A 16,904-nucleotide genomic window follows, 5' to 3' on the forward strand; every position below is an offset into this window, starting at 1 on the left:
ATGAAGTTCAACAAGGCCAAGTGCAAGGTCCGGCACATGGGTCGAGGCAATCCCAAGCACAAATGCAGGCTGGGTGATGAGTGGATTGAGAGCAGCCCTGCGGAGAGGGACTTGGGGGTGTTGGTTGACGAGAACCTCAACATGACCTGGCAATGTGCATTTGCAACCCAGAAAGCCAACCGTATCCTGGGCTGAATCAAAAGTAGTGCGACCAGCAGGTCAAGGGAGCTGATTCTCCCCCTCCGCTCTGCTCTCGTGAGACCCCACAAGTACTGCGTTCAGCTCTGGGGCCCCCCAATGTAAGAAGGACATGGACCTGTTGGATCGAGTCCAGAGGAGGGCCACAAAGATGATCAGAGGGCTGGAGCACCTCTCCTATGAAGACAAGCTGAGAGAATTGGGGTTGTTCAGCCTGGAGAAGAGAAGGCTCCGGGGAGACCTTATAGCAGCCTTCCAGTACCTAAAGGGGGCCTACAAGAAAGCTGGAGAGGGACTTTTTACAAGGACATGTAGTGATAGGACAAGGAGTAATGGCTTTAAACTGAAAGAGAGTAGCTTTAGATTAGATATAAGGAAAAAGTTCTTCACTGTGAGGGTGGTGAGGCACTGGAACAGGTTGCCCAGAGAGGTTGTGGATGCGCCATTTGGCAATCAATTAAATTGGCTCTTCTATAGCAGGGAGTGAGAAATACCCAAAAGACAGAATTCTGCTGGAAGCCATCTTGAGAGGGTGGGAAGAAAACAGGTACTGAAAGATAACGGTTCTTGGCCAGGACATACCATGTCCTCATGGACTTGAGTACTAAACTAACAGCATACCTTACTTTTCTAGGCTTCCTTGGCAGAAACAGACAAAATTACCTTGGAGGTTGCCAAGCTGATAAAAGATGACTTCTTGCAACAGAATGGTTATACGCCTTATGACAGGTGAGATCTGACTGGACACTCTGCCCTCTTCCTCCTGTGTAGTCTGGATTTAGACAGCTATTTTATTTGGACACGGATCAGTGCAGAAATTAATTTTACTCACCATAAACAAATGGAAGAACCGTGCTTAGGTAGGCCATCGAACAGTGTATTCACGTTGTCTTACCCAAGACGTGCAGACCTTTTCCAAATGCAGTCACACCCTTTGAGTTTCTCAAGCCCTCATCTATTGTTCAGTTAGCCAATATTTCTGCAATAGCATGTCCTCCTGTCCTCCTTAGGAGGAGGATGAGAGGACCACTTTATTTTCACAGTCAACATCCAAAGTCTTCCTGTTTATTCTAGCAATGCATGGGGGACCGCAAGAATCTGCTTTCAGTTACTGTTACATAATTCTTGAGTAAGTTTGATCTATCAGAAAAACTTACTGGATCTTTTCCCTAGTGCAATGGTTATTATCCCTGTCTGCTTTGCTTCTTTCCGTGCTATCCTTGTGTTTTAACAGCCTGACAAGGGGCCTTTTGTACTTCATCTCACTCCCCAGCCCGGGTAGGTCAGGAGGTCCTGAATACTTCATCACTGAAAATTTAGACGTACATCATTCTGTAATGGTGTGTGCCTTTGATTAGGTTACTAGGGCAGGTATGCTTGTATGCGATAGGGAAGCACAGAAAGTAGCACAATGTAGTGTATAAATAATAATTAGATACCTTCCGTGGCAGTCACCTACCCATTAAAAATGGAGCTTTTTGTGTGTGGAGTGCTCTTGTCATAGAAACACTCCCTTTCCTGTGAGCAAAGAAACTTGCAGAGCTGTCAGGTCATACCAGGCTGCTTGGAGGAAGCCTGCTCCCATGATGGACAAAACAGGAAGGAGGAATTCCGTTGGCTGCTCTGGTGTTTTCCCTGTCTTGTTAGCATTGGCACAGATTGAAATGTGAGACTTGCATAGCGGTGGTTCCTGTTCTCTCCTGTTTTGGCCAGTGTTTGGGTGCTGCTTCAGAAACCTCACTTCAGGATGATTGTCTTAGCCTATGATTCGCCTATTTAAAAATGTGGGGCCTATCAGAGGCAGTCTCTCTCCTTTGACAGTATGTATTAAAAATACCTGGAGTAAAGCAGGCTAGCGCTCTTTCTGTCAGGTGAGAATTCAGAGTTGTTGTGAAGGCAGGAGCAAAGGCTAGTCCTGTTAACTGTTCCAAGATACCTGACAGATCCTCTTCTGTTCCATCAGGTTCTGCCCTTTCTATAAAACAGTGGGAATGCTTTCCAATATGATTGCATTTTATGACATGGCACGCCGTGCTGTAGAAACCACAGCCCAGAGTGACAATAAGATCACGTGGTCCATCATCCGAGAGAACATGAGCGAAATCCTCTACAGACTTACCTCCATGAAGTTCAAGGTATGTTTGTAAGGAACTGGGTTGCACTGCTTTTTGTGAGCTTCCAGCACCTCTGAAAGGCTGTTACTCAAAGGTGGTCATCAGTTGCCTTAAAGATCTATGAACAGAGACTTTTTGCAATCATTTTGCATACACTTAAGAACTGATTTTTAGTTTGTGAGCACAGGAACGGTCAGTACAGAAATCTAGTCGGGTGATGCTGGCTGCAGAGCCTTGGCAACCCCACCTTCAGTAGTCTCTTTTATGTTACATATATTCATGGTAATAGTACAAGTACCTTTCCTGTTTGTTTTGGGGGTTTTGTGATCAAATTCGGGTTTAAAAAAAAAAAAAATTATAACATATTCTAAGGAGACTATTAGCAGGTAAAAGCAGCCTAAAGTTTAAATCCAGGAATGTGCTAAAAAGTGAATGATACAAATGTTGATCGAGCTATTTTAAGTAGAAGTTAAGGAAAGAAATGCTAGTCTCCTGCAGTAACACGTGATGTGTCCTGTGTTTGGCTTCAGGGCCTAAGGCAGGTAACTAGAGGGAGAGGAAGGGAGGAGTAACTTCAACGTGGGCTAAAGAGAAAACAAGTGGCTCAGAGCATCTGCTCTGGGTAACTTCAGTAGACATCTTTTTAGGGTACAGCTTTCCTGAAACTCATCCGGAGCATGCTGGTGTAGCAGTTACTGGTAGGACAGTAACCTGTGATGCTGGCTGATGTTAAAGTTGCTAAGGAATATTCTCTATGAAGTATAACGCTTACTCTGTTACAACTCTTATAAGCCAATATTGCAAATCTTTCAAGAAAAGTACCATAAGATAAAATTAGGTTTAAAATTAAGTGTTCTGGTGTGCCAGTGTATTCTGTTCCTGCAGGGTACTGGCTTGTTTCTGAAGTAAGCAGATCCCTGGTATATATTCTCAAAGCATCAAGAATATAACAAGATATAATTGGGGACATGCGCTTCTTTGAGAGCTGGTTATATAGAGGTAGAGGAAGGAATACACTTCTTACAAACCCTGGCCACCAGAAGACATCTGGCATACAGCAGAGCGGTGGACAGCATGGGTGAAAAAGGGAATCCAGAGGGTGAATGCATGTTAAGTGGAGCCAGCCCTCTAATACAGTAATAGTTATGAAAGGAAAATTATATTTCCTGGGTAACAGTCTATAAAGGTGTGAGAATTTAAATGTCCTGCATCCTGTGGTCTGTGTACTGTGGAGAGACAATGCAGGAGTAGTGCATCCACACATGCAAGTCCTCTGTGTTTCCCAAGAGCTGCACTTCCCCAGAGAAACATAGCGCTGAGAGGGGAATGGTGAAGACATTGAACAGATTGTACAGCTTGGCAGTGAATGCTTCTTGCAGGGAAGGCCTTGCAGCCTCAGAGCAAAGCTGATTGTTACATTTTTTGCCCTTGTCTTTCATGAAAAGTATTCTGAGAAAATGAAGCTGTACGAAGATGTTCTTGAGCTTGTTATGATTTCACAATAAGATTTTAATTGGAACTGAGCGACCTCCGAGTGATGGCAAAGTAACTCTTGCACTTATAGGGGATGCACCCCAAAAAGTACAGCAGAGCATTTCTGAGTCACAAAGATCCTAACTCCCTTTGGTTTGGGGATGGGAGCTGGTATTAATCGCTGCAGCTCTTGAATCACACAGCATTAACTAAGACCCTCAGTACTGAATCCTCTCCAAATCAGTTGCTTTTCAATAAAGTAACCACTGCTCACGAAAAAACATTCTTTGTCCAGTATCCATTCTGCCTGCTCACTGAACGCGGAAAGAGGAATAGATTTAAACCTGATGGCTGTTGGTGAGACAGATGGGAGGCGGAGATGGAGCTATAACGTCTGCTCTGCAGTTAGCAAGTGTTAATCCTGAGGTCAAGAAATTACAGCACTGGCAAAGCAGGGTTGTCTTAAGTACCTGAGGCTTTTCCCGACAGATCTGTTCATTTGCTGTGTTGTCTTTCAGGACCCTGTCAAAGATGGTGAAACAAAAATCAAGGCGGACTATGCTCAGCTGTTTGAGGATATGCAGAATGCATTTCGCAGTCTGGAAGACTAGACTCGACCTCTGTGACCACTCCAGTTTGTCCTCTCAATTCCTCATCTCAACTCCTCTGCTTCCCTACCTTACAAGAATGATGCAACAGTACTTGAGTTGATAAAAAGCCCTATGTTTTCCCTGTTCATACTCAGAGAGTGTCCTTACAAAACATTCCTCTTAGTTTGTGTTTGGCATTGCTTTGTGTGTCTGGAATGGTGAGTGATGTGTGAATGGGCCTGGCTGAGTGAGGAAATGCTGTTGTACACTTCTAGGGTGGGAAAACTTTCACCTTGCCTCTCCCAGCTCTCTTGGTAACCGGTCTTTCACCTTGGGATATAACTAGTTGAGCTGTACCCGCAGAGGAGGTGTAGATCTTAATGCAGTCACACGGTACATTCTGAGCTGGCAGTGGTAAGGGCATTTACATCTGGCACTTTAAGTGACTATCATGATGTAGAACTCCCTATTCTCGAACAGAATTTTTGACCATGTTCTGATGACACGTTGATACAACCAAAAATTCTTCACTACTCTGTCCCTTCTGCAACCCTTAGCTGAGTCTGTTGGTATTGAAATGTGGTAGTTCTGGATCTCTGCAAGAAGGGACTAACTAGAAGATGAGCACGTACAAGCAGCCAGTATACTTTTGTACGCTGGAGAAATAGAATTTTATTTTCCTACTTAATACAGATAGGACTGTTGGACTTGGCATCAGCTAAAATCAAAGCCATAGGTGCTCAGCTTCCAGCAGAATTTTACCTTCTTGCCTCCCACTCACCCCATAAAATTTCATGACACTCACCTGCTTTAGTTTGCGAAGCTTGTGACTGCTGCCATGTACTGCAGGACATAGATAGCAAATTATGGTGATGCCATGCGTGCGGACCAGGAACACAGTCCTTCCTCGGTGGTGCGCTCTCTGCCAGTGCAGTTGCCTCCCAGTGCAATGCCCAGGTCATGCTAAGGAAAGGAAAGTGTGTGCTTAGCCTTCCTCCTCCACCTGTGCTCACATGGCCTGTTTGGCAGTGGCACAGAAGGTCCCCAGTTCTCGCGTAGGAGGAATGTATGATGGTAAACTGGGGGCGGGGGATGAGCAGGGGGAAGGTTGAGAAGTACAAAATGTATTTATTCCTGCCTTGTTGATTATGATGCAAGAGAAACCAGTGACTCCTGCTCTGTGCTCTGGAAGCACTCTGTCAGGCAGCCGAAACTGCTGTGTCTTGGGCTTGTTTATTGGCAAAACTAGTACGAGATGAGGCATGAGCATGAGCAGCCTTTCTGTCAAACTCCAGGAGCCCAGCACTCCTACCATTGCTGCAGAGTGAGAGAGAGAGAAATGCTGGCATCCTCTCCAGTCTCTCCCTCTCGCTTGTGTCAGGTGGCATCCAGTGCTGCTTGGTTGTGCAGCACTCTGTGCCCGGCTGGGTTCCAGCTGACATCTACTGCTTTGTTACGGTCATTAAACAGTAACTGTTGTTGGTGACACTGTGGCAGTGGCGTGGCTGTGTAAGCGTTAATTCTGCACTGAAGTATTTCCACCAGCTGCCAGCTTTGACCAGTAGTGATGCAAAGGGATCTCACGCTACGGACCAAATGCTGCCACTTCCATTATGGTATCAACTCACTGTTTGTCAGGGAGAAACTTAAAGGGATTGACTATTTTTGGTTCTCCCAAAAGGAGCTGCTCCTCCAGCTGATATTCTGGTAGTGAATTGTTAAGTTTACAGCTCACTAAACTTGTGGTGTATGCTGCTTATTTTACCAATGAGCATGTGTGAATGAGTAGTCACCATCCAAGCCCCTGCTGGATTCCTCATCGTTTGTACCCTTCACCACTGTACTATGTAGCATTTCATGCTAGAAACCAGATGTTCTTATCTCTTTAAATAGAGGATGTTATAAACTTTACAGAAGATGTCTAAGATAATGCAGTTCTAATATTTATTGTGCTGTACCTGGCCCTGAAGTGTGACCAGTTCAAACAGTTTCATATATATTTTTGTCTTTTTTGTTTTGTGTCTGTTTTCAGTGTTGAGATTCTGATGTTCACTGTGTCCTGCAAGTCTTCCCTCCACAGCTGGTGGGAAGAATTAAAAGATGGGCAGAACCCCACCACCTAGTTTATCTTGTATATTTCATAATGTATGTTGCTGGAAATTGTGTAAAAAAAAGTTTAAAAAAAAAATTGTTGAAGTCAATGAAAATAAAATTGATTTAAAGTAGGTCTTATCTGTCCTATTCTCTTATGTCAAACCAAACCTGTGCCATAGTGGTGTACACAGCATACCATCAGGAAAGCTCACAGCTTGCTTAAAATCTTACTTCATCGTTTTAGAGATTTCTTTAAACCTGTAAGCAGCAGTCTGGCAGGGACACTTTACTTCAGTTCTCCTATTCCAGTACAGCTTGCATGATCTCCTCAGACATTACATGAAAGAGTTACAGTGTAGTAAATGTTCTTGGGGTAGGTATTTTTAGGACTACTTTTATTACAATAAAAGTATAACTGTAAACTTGCCCCTCGCTGCTAATAGCTGCCACACATGCCAGCACAACAATTGTAATTGTACCACTTCATGGCACTTTGCTAAGCCTTAAAATATTTCCCTGCCGCGTACCTCGTGTTGTGGAATATGCCTCCTAAAATCTCAGCTGTGTGTTTCAGACAAACTGATTGGAACTTCTGGATCGGAAGATAAGCAGCACTGAAAGTAACATGTTAGCATTCCTTTTAAATAAGGAGTTAAGACCCTCTGTAATAGCAACAGATGAAGTGAGAATATACTAAGAACATCACGTTCAGGCATTTTTGTACATACGTGACCACTGTGTAACATCTCTTCGAAGGAAGTGTTTTCCCTTTTTACATTATATATATATTAGAGATACAGCAAGCTCGAATAGAGCAGACGTTCAAGTCATTCCACCGCATTGCGAAGGGGTGGAAGTCACAAGCTCACTCCTGGCAACCACAGAGTAGGCAGCAGTTCTCTGTGGACGTTAAGAAATCCATTGAGAGAAGCGACGAGTTCAGGTTTTGGCAGTTTGGAAGTTACCAACTGGCAGCGTCCTCACTTCATCCACTCGACTTTTGTGGATCTGGAAGGCAGGCGTCACCCAGCGGCCACAGGAACACTGCTCACCCCGCCAGCTGAAGGAGCCCAGCTTCGACGTGCATTTGGGACACAGAAGCTGCAAGAAAAACACAGGACCCGCTCTAAGGCGCACGCAGGTGTAGGTCTATTTAAAATGTACTTCTGTGGTACATTAAATTGTGGCAACCTGTGCTGAGCCAGCTCCTTCCCTTTTAACACTTCACAGAAGGTAAACGGGCTGAAAAACAGGCAAAAAAGCTAAACTAGCATGGCTGTTTGGCCCTGGACAGCTGTGCTGGCAGAAGGGAGGGGGCATGGAAATTCAGCTGCTCAGACCCGGTGTGGTTCCAGGACGGTTTCGCCAGTCTCCAGAAAGCCTCAGTCAGCCTGGGACCACAACAGGTTTTGTAAGTCCCACAAACTCTGCTCATACAAAAAAAAAACCCAGCAGATAAACCCTGTCCAACACCCTGGCTGGTGTTCTCAGTCCAACAAGATCACCAGCTCATTTCCTTATAAAAGGATATTTAACATTTAAGAATCTGTTCACAAGCTGCAAAATTCACACCAGAAAGGCTGGGAGACCGAGGTCCTTGCGTGGGGGCTTTCACATCAGGGAACAGAAACAGTTTGTTCTGCCTTTGCAAAGAAAGCATCCAAAAAATAAAAGCGCATGCTCCCCTTCACCTGTCCTTCCATTACTCCGAGCAACGCTGGCTCCATCCACTGCACGGGCTCAGTGAAGTAAGAGGTACACTTTTCACGGCCATCGCCACAAAGCTGAGCGGAGTCCGTTATCCTCTTGTGGGCAAAGGCTGTCGGTCCACTTCCTTCCATGTGGGACAAAATGCTGGAACTACGGAACAGAGCGCGCCTGCCCTCCACGACAAAGGGGGAAAAAAAGAAGTAAAATAGTTGGTTTTTTACTGGGGAAACCTACAGACAATAGAAAACAGGGACATGGACCTCTTAACAATAAGTAATTAAACAGGATTACAAATCCTACTTTTTTTTTTTAATTTAGTCTAGAAGGTCAGCAGGCACTGACGCAATTCAGGGTTGCTTCTTAACAAATCTAGTCATTTGTGTAGTGTTGGGCTCTGCCCCACAGCTGTATGCTGTCTTTTATACAGACCTATTTTTAAACAATTCCTGCTTACTAAAACTTTAAATCTACACTCATATACTTGAAGAAACCTACACTGAGGAAATAGCAGGATTATTCATTTTCACTTTAAGCAACCCATAAAAGGTAGTCAAAAATGGAGTAAACCCCAAAATCTACCAGAAGTTTCTTCTGGAGAAACCGATTGTCAAAAACAAACTAGAAGTTATGGTTTCAGAGCAAGCAACTTCATAGAGCCAAGTGGAATTACGCCTGCCTATAGAACGCAGTAGGTTAGGCTCCACAAGTGCTGCATGACTTCAAGGAACAAGAAGTTTTGTATTTCATAAGATACTTTTATTTGTCCAATTTTTTCTGCCGCACATGGTATGAAAACTTAGGCAACAGCTCATGCCTGTCCTAACAATAATGACAGGGCCATTGATTTACACAGGCTATTTTTCTCTTGAGTCGATTTCAAAAGGACATTTTACAGAGAAATATAAAAGGTTCAGTACCTGCATTTCCTGCACCTGTAGAGAACCTCTGTGTTTGGAGTCTGACATATATTGGTTGGATCAACAGCAAAGACTTCTCGGGGCAAGTCTCGAAGTTCTGCAGAGGGGTCAGTACCAAGTTGTGAATCAGATCAATGCAGCCACGCTGCATTTCTGTGGGACAAGACAGCACTGCGCCTCTGCCCCAGTCACAGCATGCAGAAGCCACCTTCTTCGCATTCGTTTGTCCACTCACCAATTCCATTAGATAAGCTAAAAATGAAAGAGCCTCATCCCACCACACCTAAGATTGGGATTCACTTAATGCAAGGAACTGGGATCTAGACTTTGGTCTTAACAATGGTAAAATAGTTGCATTTTGTTTTGTGTTCTTACTTAAACAGAAAGTAAAGGCAGAGGCGGAGTTAGAACAGTTCTGCCAATCTTTTAGTGCCCACAATACAGAAAGTCAGCTTATGAATGGGAACTGCTAAGCAGAATGACACATAAAGGGAGACAGCACTGTCATGCTGAATATGCAACACTGAGATCTTCAAAAAAGCTACGGATAATTATTTTATTATAAAATTACACATATCTACTACAGTCACCCTTTGGCAAATTAAAGTATGAAAGTTTACTTCATACCTTGATTTCAACTTTATCTCAGTTTTGCATTTTTTTTATTTTTTTTATTTCGTTGACTTCTTTTTAGAGGATGTTAAGTTTGCTTAGCCAGGTACATAAAAATCAAGAAATGTATCAAATTGACCTTTACCATTTCTGCATTTTGCTAAAGAGAACAGTTCCTTATGGATCTTATTTCTCAGGCATCTCTCAAGGACACTTTTTTCCCCCCACTGATGAGCTGGAATTCTTTAGGGCCAGTATGATGCGAATGTTTGCCTAGCCAACTCAAGGCTCGGCCGCTTTGAGGGCAATACTCAAAGTCAACCACCTCTTACATGGCCTTCTGTGTTCCTTTCAGGATAGATGGGTCCCACCTGGGACCACCCTCCTTGGGAGACTGCCCCAAGCTTCACTCCCAAGCAGCCGCCCCGGCTCAAGGCCGATGCTCCCAAGCCTCAGCTCGGCCCCGCAGCCCGGGCAGGCGGCCCCGCCGCCTCCCCCGCCACTCACCGGGGTACCTCTCCGTGAGCATCTGCAGCCGGTACCGCTTGTAGAGGGCGCTGCTGCTGTCCACGGCGCAGCCCATGGCCTCGTAGAGCTTCAGCTGCCCCTGGAAACCCGGGTTCACCCTGCGGCGGGGGCGAGAGGAAAGCGGGGTGAGGGGGCGCCGGGCGGGCGGGGCGGGGAGCGGGGGACGGCGGGCGGGGGACGGGGACCCACTCGGCGTCGGGTTTGGCGGCCCTGACGGCGGCGTAGGCCTCCTCCCAGCCGAGTCCCTCCGTCTTCATGAGGTAGGCGGTCACCACGGCCACGCTGCGGCTCACCCCGGCCTGGCTGCAAGGACAGGACAGGACAGGACAGGCCGGCCGTGAGGAGCGCCGCCCGGGGAGGGCGGCCGGCCCCCCGCCGCCGCTGCCGCCCCCTCCGCCCCGGCCCTCACCAGCGGACGAGGGCAGCGCCGCCGCCCGCCCGCGCCGCGCCGATGAAGGCGGCGCAGTCGTCCAGGCGGCTCAGCAGGTCAGCGCCCGGCTCGTCCCGCGCCCGGACGTGCATGGCCCGCACCCCCGGCACCGCCGGCGGCTCCTCCGCGTCCACCGTCAGCACCGCCACCACCCCCGCCGCCGCCAGCGACTCCGGGGACGAGCATGACTCCGCGCCGCCCACGTAGAGCCCCGGCAGCACCGGCACCATCCCGCCAACCACCGACATGGCGGCGGGCCCGCCGCGACTAGGCAGGGCGCCGCCCCCAACACGGCGGGGGCGGAGCCGCGGCTGCCACTCCCAACATGGCGCCTGGCGCGGCCGCCGAGGGCCCTACGGGAAGGGTGTTGCCATGGAGACGGCGGCGGCCGCGCCGTTGTCGCCGGGCGGTGGCACGCTGGGCCCGGCCTCCCCGGCTCTCCGCGGGCCCGGCCCCGCCGGCAGGGGCCGGCCGGGAGCCGCCTGGGGAGGGCGGCAGGGCCGGGGGGCCGCTCGTGGCGGTGGGGGTGTCACCCGTGGGCCGCCCCGCCATGTCTGCAGCGATGGCGGCTGTGGAAGTCCCTGCTGGGAACCATCGCAGGCCGGCGGCCTTGACAGGCATGAGAAACCTGGGAACTGTCAGGGCACTGCTTTCTTTTTCCCTTACCAGTATTTAAGTAATAATTTCCATAGTAATCCTCACACGTCTGTGAGTACTGGTGCAATTCTCTCCTCCCTACGTCCACGAGCGTCTGTCTCACCTCGTCCTCTTTAAAATCGAGGGGACTCCCACCTCCCCGTCCTGCCTCCTTACAAACGCTTGGAAAACAAATACGTATCATTAAAGAATCTCCCAACGTGTTGTTATTAAAATCCCATTATTTTTTAAACTAACCTTGTGGTTTTGAGGCCCCCATTTGCTACTGTTTGTCTGTTTTGCACTGACGGTTTTTTTTTTTTACTTTGGAGATGAGGTAGAAACGACTCTCTGACACTCTCAGAGTGGTTTTCTAGCAACTGGTTTCTTCTGCCTGGAGTCGGTGGGCTGCTCTTTCGAGATGGGTGCCTGGAGTTTGCTTCAGTGCAACCTCCAGTGGGGGACAGGACAGATACAGAGAGATCAGAGGTGAGCACAGTGACCACAGGTAAAACCCAGCGTCTGGGCTTCCGATTCCGATTCCTGCTATCCTTACTCCTCAGAGCAGTCCTGTGATGCCAATGGCAAGCACGGTGCGGAAGGGAGGCCTAGAGGAGCAGTTACTTGGGAAGCCTGGGGAAGCCACACGGGATCCAGATTCGTGGTTGTGAATCACTGGCTTGGAGATTAAAACCGAACAGTAGGGCTGTGAGGAGCCCTCACTTACTGTGCGATCCCTGGCTGCTTTCTAGGACGGTCACCGCAAGCGGGATTCTCCGTCTGAGCCTTGAGGAAATCAAGCACACGGAAAGTCTGCCGGGAAATGCATCAGCTTGCTGCTAAGGTCTGTTACACGACCACATCCACGTAAGGGGGAGCACAGTCAGCACGCAGAAGGTGGCTGACGGCAGGTAGCCTTAACTCTTTCTAGATGGAGGCTTCTCACTCAGGACTCAGACTGCAAGCACCTTTTTAATGTCACAGGTTTTGCATCCCTGTGAACCTGTTTTGTCACGCACGTTATGAAACAGTTACGCTTCCCATTGCAACCTAAACTGGAAGCCAGACCAAATAATTCCTTACTGGCCTTGTTTGAAACATCTGAATAGGCTCTTGCCACTGAAAATCAAATGTCTGGCCCAGCTTGAAAACTGCCCCACTCCTCTGTTTTACAGGAGCTCTCTTGCAACGAGTAGATTTTGAACTGCAAAACAGGAATTGTAACTAAATCCAGATTTTTATTCTGATCTCTTACCGTTAACTGAGCTATGACTTGTATTCAGCACTGAAATCCGATGCAGCGTAGACAAGAGGCATCGTATCTTCCGGTAGTCTTCCTTGATTCCAAGGCTGTCCGTGTGACTCTGTTGAAGACTATGGAGCAATGCAGAAATCTTGGTGCAGCCACTTTTTTTCTGCCCATCATAAGGTTCAGGTCTGTTCTATGGCAAAAGGAGACAGAGCACTCGCTTTTCCTCCTGTAGGTAAGGATACGCTCCCTTAGCTCTTAGCAGGACGGCTGTGCAAAACATTACCACCAAACACATCACCACCCTCAGCTTTTCCTTCTTGTCTCCAGAGGCCCCAACACCTCACTTCCTCCTCAAGCCTTTTTGTCCAAAGGGATCTCTACCACGTAGCTGCAAGTTTTCCCCAGCATAGGCCAGACTTTGCAAGTTTCTGAGCAGAGGTAAAACGTCAGATTTCATCAGAAAGAGCTATGGTAAAGCTGTCTCCTCATGTGGGACGTGTGACCTTACCCTGCCTCCCCTGTATGAGATAAGAGAGCCTGAAAGCCCTGATTATCTGTCACTGGGAGGACTGTTGCAGCGCAGCTCTGTACGAGACAGCTGTAGGCCAAACTGTTGCAAAAACCATCCGCAAGGGCCTCTTGGATCCTTGCAGGATGCCGACTGGCCATAGAGGAGGTGAGACTGGCAGTCACCTCAGACCTGATCAGGTGAGACTGAAACCTGGTGGGAAGGGAGATTGTTATCCCCTTCCTGCAGGAGAGGCGGATGGAGCTGGGGTACCGGGGAGCAGCTGTCATGCTGCAGAAGGGATGGGCCACCGCAGAGATCCTGCTGAGGATGCTACCCGTGTGCTCGTCAAGGACTTCCTCACCAGTGCCAGCAGGGAGCACGCACCAGTTGTCAGCCTCGCTGGGAGATGGACAGTGGGACAGCAGCTTCCAGAGCTGGAGAGTTTTCATGCAGTGCTGGTGGCCCACCGAGCAGACCAAGACGTCTCTTTGTAGTTGAGATGGGCCCCAAGGCTTCTGAGAGTGCCAGTCCACCGCAGCTGAAAGTTTGCTGTCATCCTGCCTCATCTCCTGTGCTTGCCCTAGTGCCTGTGTGGTTGCATGGTGGCCCAGCTAGCAAGCTGCTCCAGCTAAAGGCAGATCCCCTCTTTGGATGGATTAGTTTTAAATTGCATAAACCGGACCCAAAGGAAAGAGTGTGACTGTGTATCTGAGGATGGGGAGTCTCTGACAGCTCTCGTTTAGATTATTTTAAGCTGCAGAACTGCATTACCTGTGCAAAACCTCCTTTCCAGTTGCCATTGCCACCAGCTAGAAATAAAGGGCCTACTGAAAAAGCCTTAAAGAATTCATACAAGTTTTCAGTAACAGCCCCTATAATCTAGCAGGGAAAAAAAGCATACTGAAAAGAAAGACAGGTGGAAATTAAAACCAGAGCTAACTGTATATGGACCTTTAGTCATGAAAGCAGTTAACAATTGCAGCAAACTACCGTGGGGAAATACTGGGTTATGCATCTCGAGCAATTTGAGTCTGCAGGCAAGTGCACGTTACTGAAGGGGCTATGAGTTTTACGGCGGGATTATATTATCCAGGGATTATATGAGTACTAAGAGGTGTTTAATCATCGCTTTTAGCCTTCAAATCTGTGAATTTGCAGGGGCAAACAGTACCGTCTGCAACTAAAACCAGCAGCAGAGTCGAGAGGCAGGGCTCGCAGATGCAGACTCCCAGGGGGCTGGTCCAGTCGTGTTGTGACCACTACACTCCTCCGCACCGGTTGCTAGAGCCATGGATGATGAGGGAATGTGAAAAAGATGTAATTTTGAAGTGAAAACCTGTGGTGGGGGAAAGTACAAAATCCGTGGGGCAGAGCCCACGGGCAGCTCAGCACCTAAGAGCTTCGCACGACCGAGACTGCACTCCCTAAAGAACCTCGCTGTTTCTCTGTACTCCCCTTTGCTGCGTTTGCCACCTGCAGCCTGAGGCGATGTGTCCTGAGTTTGCTCACGACTCCCAAATTAGAGTAAATATTTTTTTCAGTCTGATTTGCAAACCCTTGTTCTCTCCCCACCTCTGCCTCCCCCCTTCAGCCTTTGTCGTCTTCTCTTGCACCACCGAAATTTTTGACAGTTCATTCTCCCCCAGGTTCCAGGAAACCGTGTGACTAATTAAGCAGTTGGGGCGAGCTCAGGTGCAAGGAAAAAACAAGTCAGATGACGGGCTGCTGCCCATTCGCTCCGGCAAGTGCATTCCATCTCAGCGTGTGTCTGCCCTGCTACTTCGTAAGGGAAAAGAAAATGCTGGGCTTCCCTGGGCTGCCCGCTCCGGAGCCTCACAGCACAACCGGATCGGCAAAACTGAGTCTCCTGCTGCGGAAGCAAAAGCGCCAGGGGCCTGGGCAGAGGCATAACCGCCTCTTCCCTACTGGAAGAATTTGGCCTGCATACTTTGTCACACATTCGAGTGGCTCCGTTCCTTCAGGCTTTTAAGCAGTTTCGGGCATGTACATCAGAGGGTTCGTGAGAAGAAGAGTCTGCAGCCCACGCCCAAGTTGCCAGAGGTGACACACAGCAAAGCAGTGGAAGGGCTAATGGGTGGGGACATCTTCAAAAAGACATTCGTGAGAGACAGCGACTCCGGGTTTCTGTGTCCTCCTCACATCTAAATGCAGCAGGAGCTTGGAGCTCCCACTTTGCACGGGTCCTGCTGGTGAAGGGGCCTGGTGGCATTTCTTGCCCCTTGGAGAAGGAGTGTCTCTCAGCTTTTGCTGAGCTCAGAACTTGGTGGGAGCTGGGAAGCCCTACACGGTAGCATCTCATCCCTTGGAGCAGGAACTTCCCAGCTGTCGCTGTGCTTCTAGCGGCAAATTTAACCTCAGATTTTTGAAAGACTGTTGTTCCCTGCATTAGTACACTCTGTGTGTCTATACTGGACTTCACATGTCTACTTTTATCCATATATCGGGAGGAAGGATCGCTGCATCTCCCTGCAGGAAGCCTCAAAGGCTTGTAAAGGCAGCCAGCAACAGAGAAAGGGGCTCACTCTTGATACTCTGCAGGAGAATTTCACCATAGCCCTGCATGGGCGGGACGTTCCTACCTGTCTCCATGTTCTCAGCATCTGCAGACATGCAATTACTCCACGTCAGACAAAAAAGAAGAGTTTCCCAACTGCAGAGTTGACGCTCGGTTACAGAATGGAGCATGACAGCTACTACTACCATGTATTAATAACTCTGCTTCACTTGATGGCTTTAACAGCTGTAGCAACCAAGATTTATAATGACACATTACGTTCAGCAATGCATCACGTAAGGAAACTAATCTGACAGTGCCAGGTCACTGAGCTGACTTCCAAGTCTTTAAGTGGGTTTCTTCTGCCAAATTTGCTGCCCTATTTACTGGATTAAAATGAACAAGTTGCACTGTGTTCATAAAACTCCGGACTTGCCTCTGTTTTGGCAGCTCCCAGACTCTTTTTCCCCCTGTCACACTGCCATCCCAGGAGCCATTTGGTCCTTCTTCCTTCCCCATCTTCTCTTTGAAAACCCTTTCAGACAGGTCCCGCGGTGTGTATGCCGAAGGGGGGCATGCCACAGGACAGGAGAGGAGGGACTGTAGCTGGGAGGAGGCACTGGGGACACGGGCAGAGATGAGGGATGGAGCAGCTGTGGGACAAGGGCAAGATAGTGGTTGTTCAAGGGCAGAGGGGGACCGTGGCTGCCGCCGCACACTGCCTCTCGGCAGGAATTTGTCTGTATCCCAGTCGCTCTCGGAGAAAGGACGGCTTGCAAAGATTGGGATCATCTGTTACTTCTCCCTAGACTCGGAGTTACAGCTGACAGCGGGAAAGTCAGTCCTAAATAAACGTTAAACGTTAAGACTGTACCCTGGAGCTGGAGCTGGGCCCGCGTCAGGGCCACCTCGGCAGCCACAGCACCTGAGCAGTAAGCCATGCTTCTTAATCTCTCGTCTCGCCAGTGGGCTGTGTGCTTCCACGTTTTCCATCCTCATGGCACAGTAATCCACCGCACAGACACAGGCAGATGGATAGCAGAAGGCTGGCTCTTGTCAGGGGTAAATGGGCTCGTTCTCCTAGATGTTCATTACTCAAAGATGCATTCCTCATTATTCCTGCAACTTACCCAGGAGTCTGGGCCAGCAGGCTTTAAATGGCGTTTCAGAGTCCCGTCCCACGGACTCCTTCTGTGGGACCAATGAAAAGCGATTAAAAAGAACGAGTGTATTGTCAGGAGGTCTAAACTCACTGCAGAGTGCTGCACTTCCACTGACAAATACTCAAGGCCTGCAAATCAGAGGAGGCAGAAAACATCTCAGG

The 16,904-nt window shown here is 48.5% G+C and overlaps 2 protein-coding genes across 2 annotated transcripts in view; one reads left to right on the top strand and one right to left on the bottom strand.

Annotated features, from left to right (window-relative positions):
* Positions 1-6,601, top strand: part of ATP6V1A (ATPase H+ transporting V1 subunit A) — a 33,813-nt gene extending 27,212 nt beyond the window's left edge. Inside the window, exons 13-15 of the mRNA XM_050894525.1 lie at positions 833-927; positions 2,162-2,333; positions 4,304-6,601. Of these exons, the coding sequence (XP_050750482.1) occupies positions 833-927; positions 2,162-2,333; positions 4,304-4,396 (360 nt within the window). The 3' untranslated portion in view covers positions 4,397-6,601. The remainder of the gene's footprint in view (positions 1-832; positions 928-2,161; positions 2,334-4,303) is intronic.
* On the bottom strand, positions 6,573-10,914 carry DUSP12 (dual specificity phosphatase 12). Its single transcript, XM_050894534.1, has 6 exons — positions 10,646-10,914; positions 10,426-10,539; positions 10,216-10,334; positions 9,097-9,193; positions 8,161-8,347; positions 6,573-7,570 (listed from the first exon to the last, which is right to left on the bottom strand). Exons 1-6 carry the CDS (start codon positions 10,912-10,914, stop codon positions 7,409-7,411), a joined length of 948 nt encoding a protein of 315 aa, XP_050750491.1. The 3' UTR covers positions 6,573-7,408.
* Positions 10,915-16,904: the final 5,990 nt, after the last annotated feature.

Source organism: Gymnogyps californianus, chromosome 1 (assembly GCF_018139145.2).
Source record: "Gymnogyps californianus isolate 813 chromosome 1, ASM1813914v2, whole genome shotgun sequence".
Classification (NCBI taxonomy): domain Eukaryota; kingdom Metazoa; phylum Chordata; class Aves; order Accipitriformes; family Cathartidae; genus Gymnogyps; species Gymnogyps californianus.

Bases quoted from the DNA above. Each gene is read 5' to 3' on its own strand.
- DUSP12 (XM_050894534.1), bottom strand. From the start codon at position 10,914: ATGTCGGTGGTTGGCGGGATGGTGCCGGTGCTGCCGGGGCTCTACGTG. The intron at 10,540-10,645 runs GTGAGGGCCGGG...CTGTCCTTGCAG, and splicing joins GGCGCTGCCCTCGTCCGCTG to CCAGGCCGGGGTGAGCCGCA. The intron at 8,348-9,096 runs GTACTGAACCTT...CGTGGAGGGCAG, and splicing joins TACAGGTGCAGGAAATGCAG to GCGCGCTCTGTTCCGTAGTT.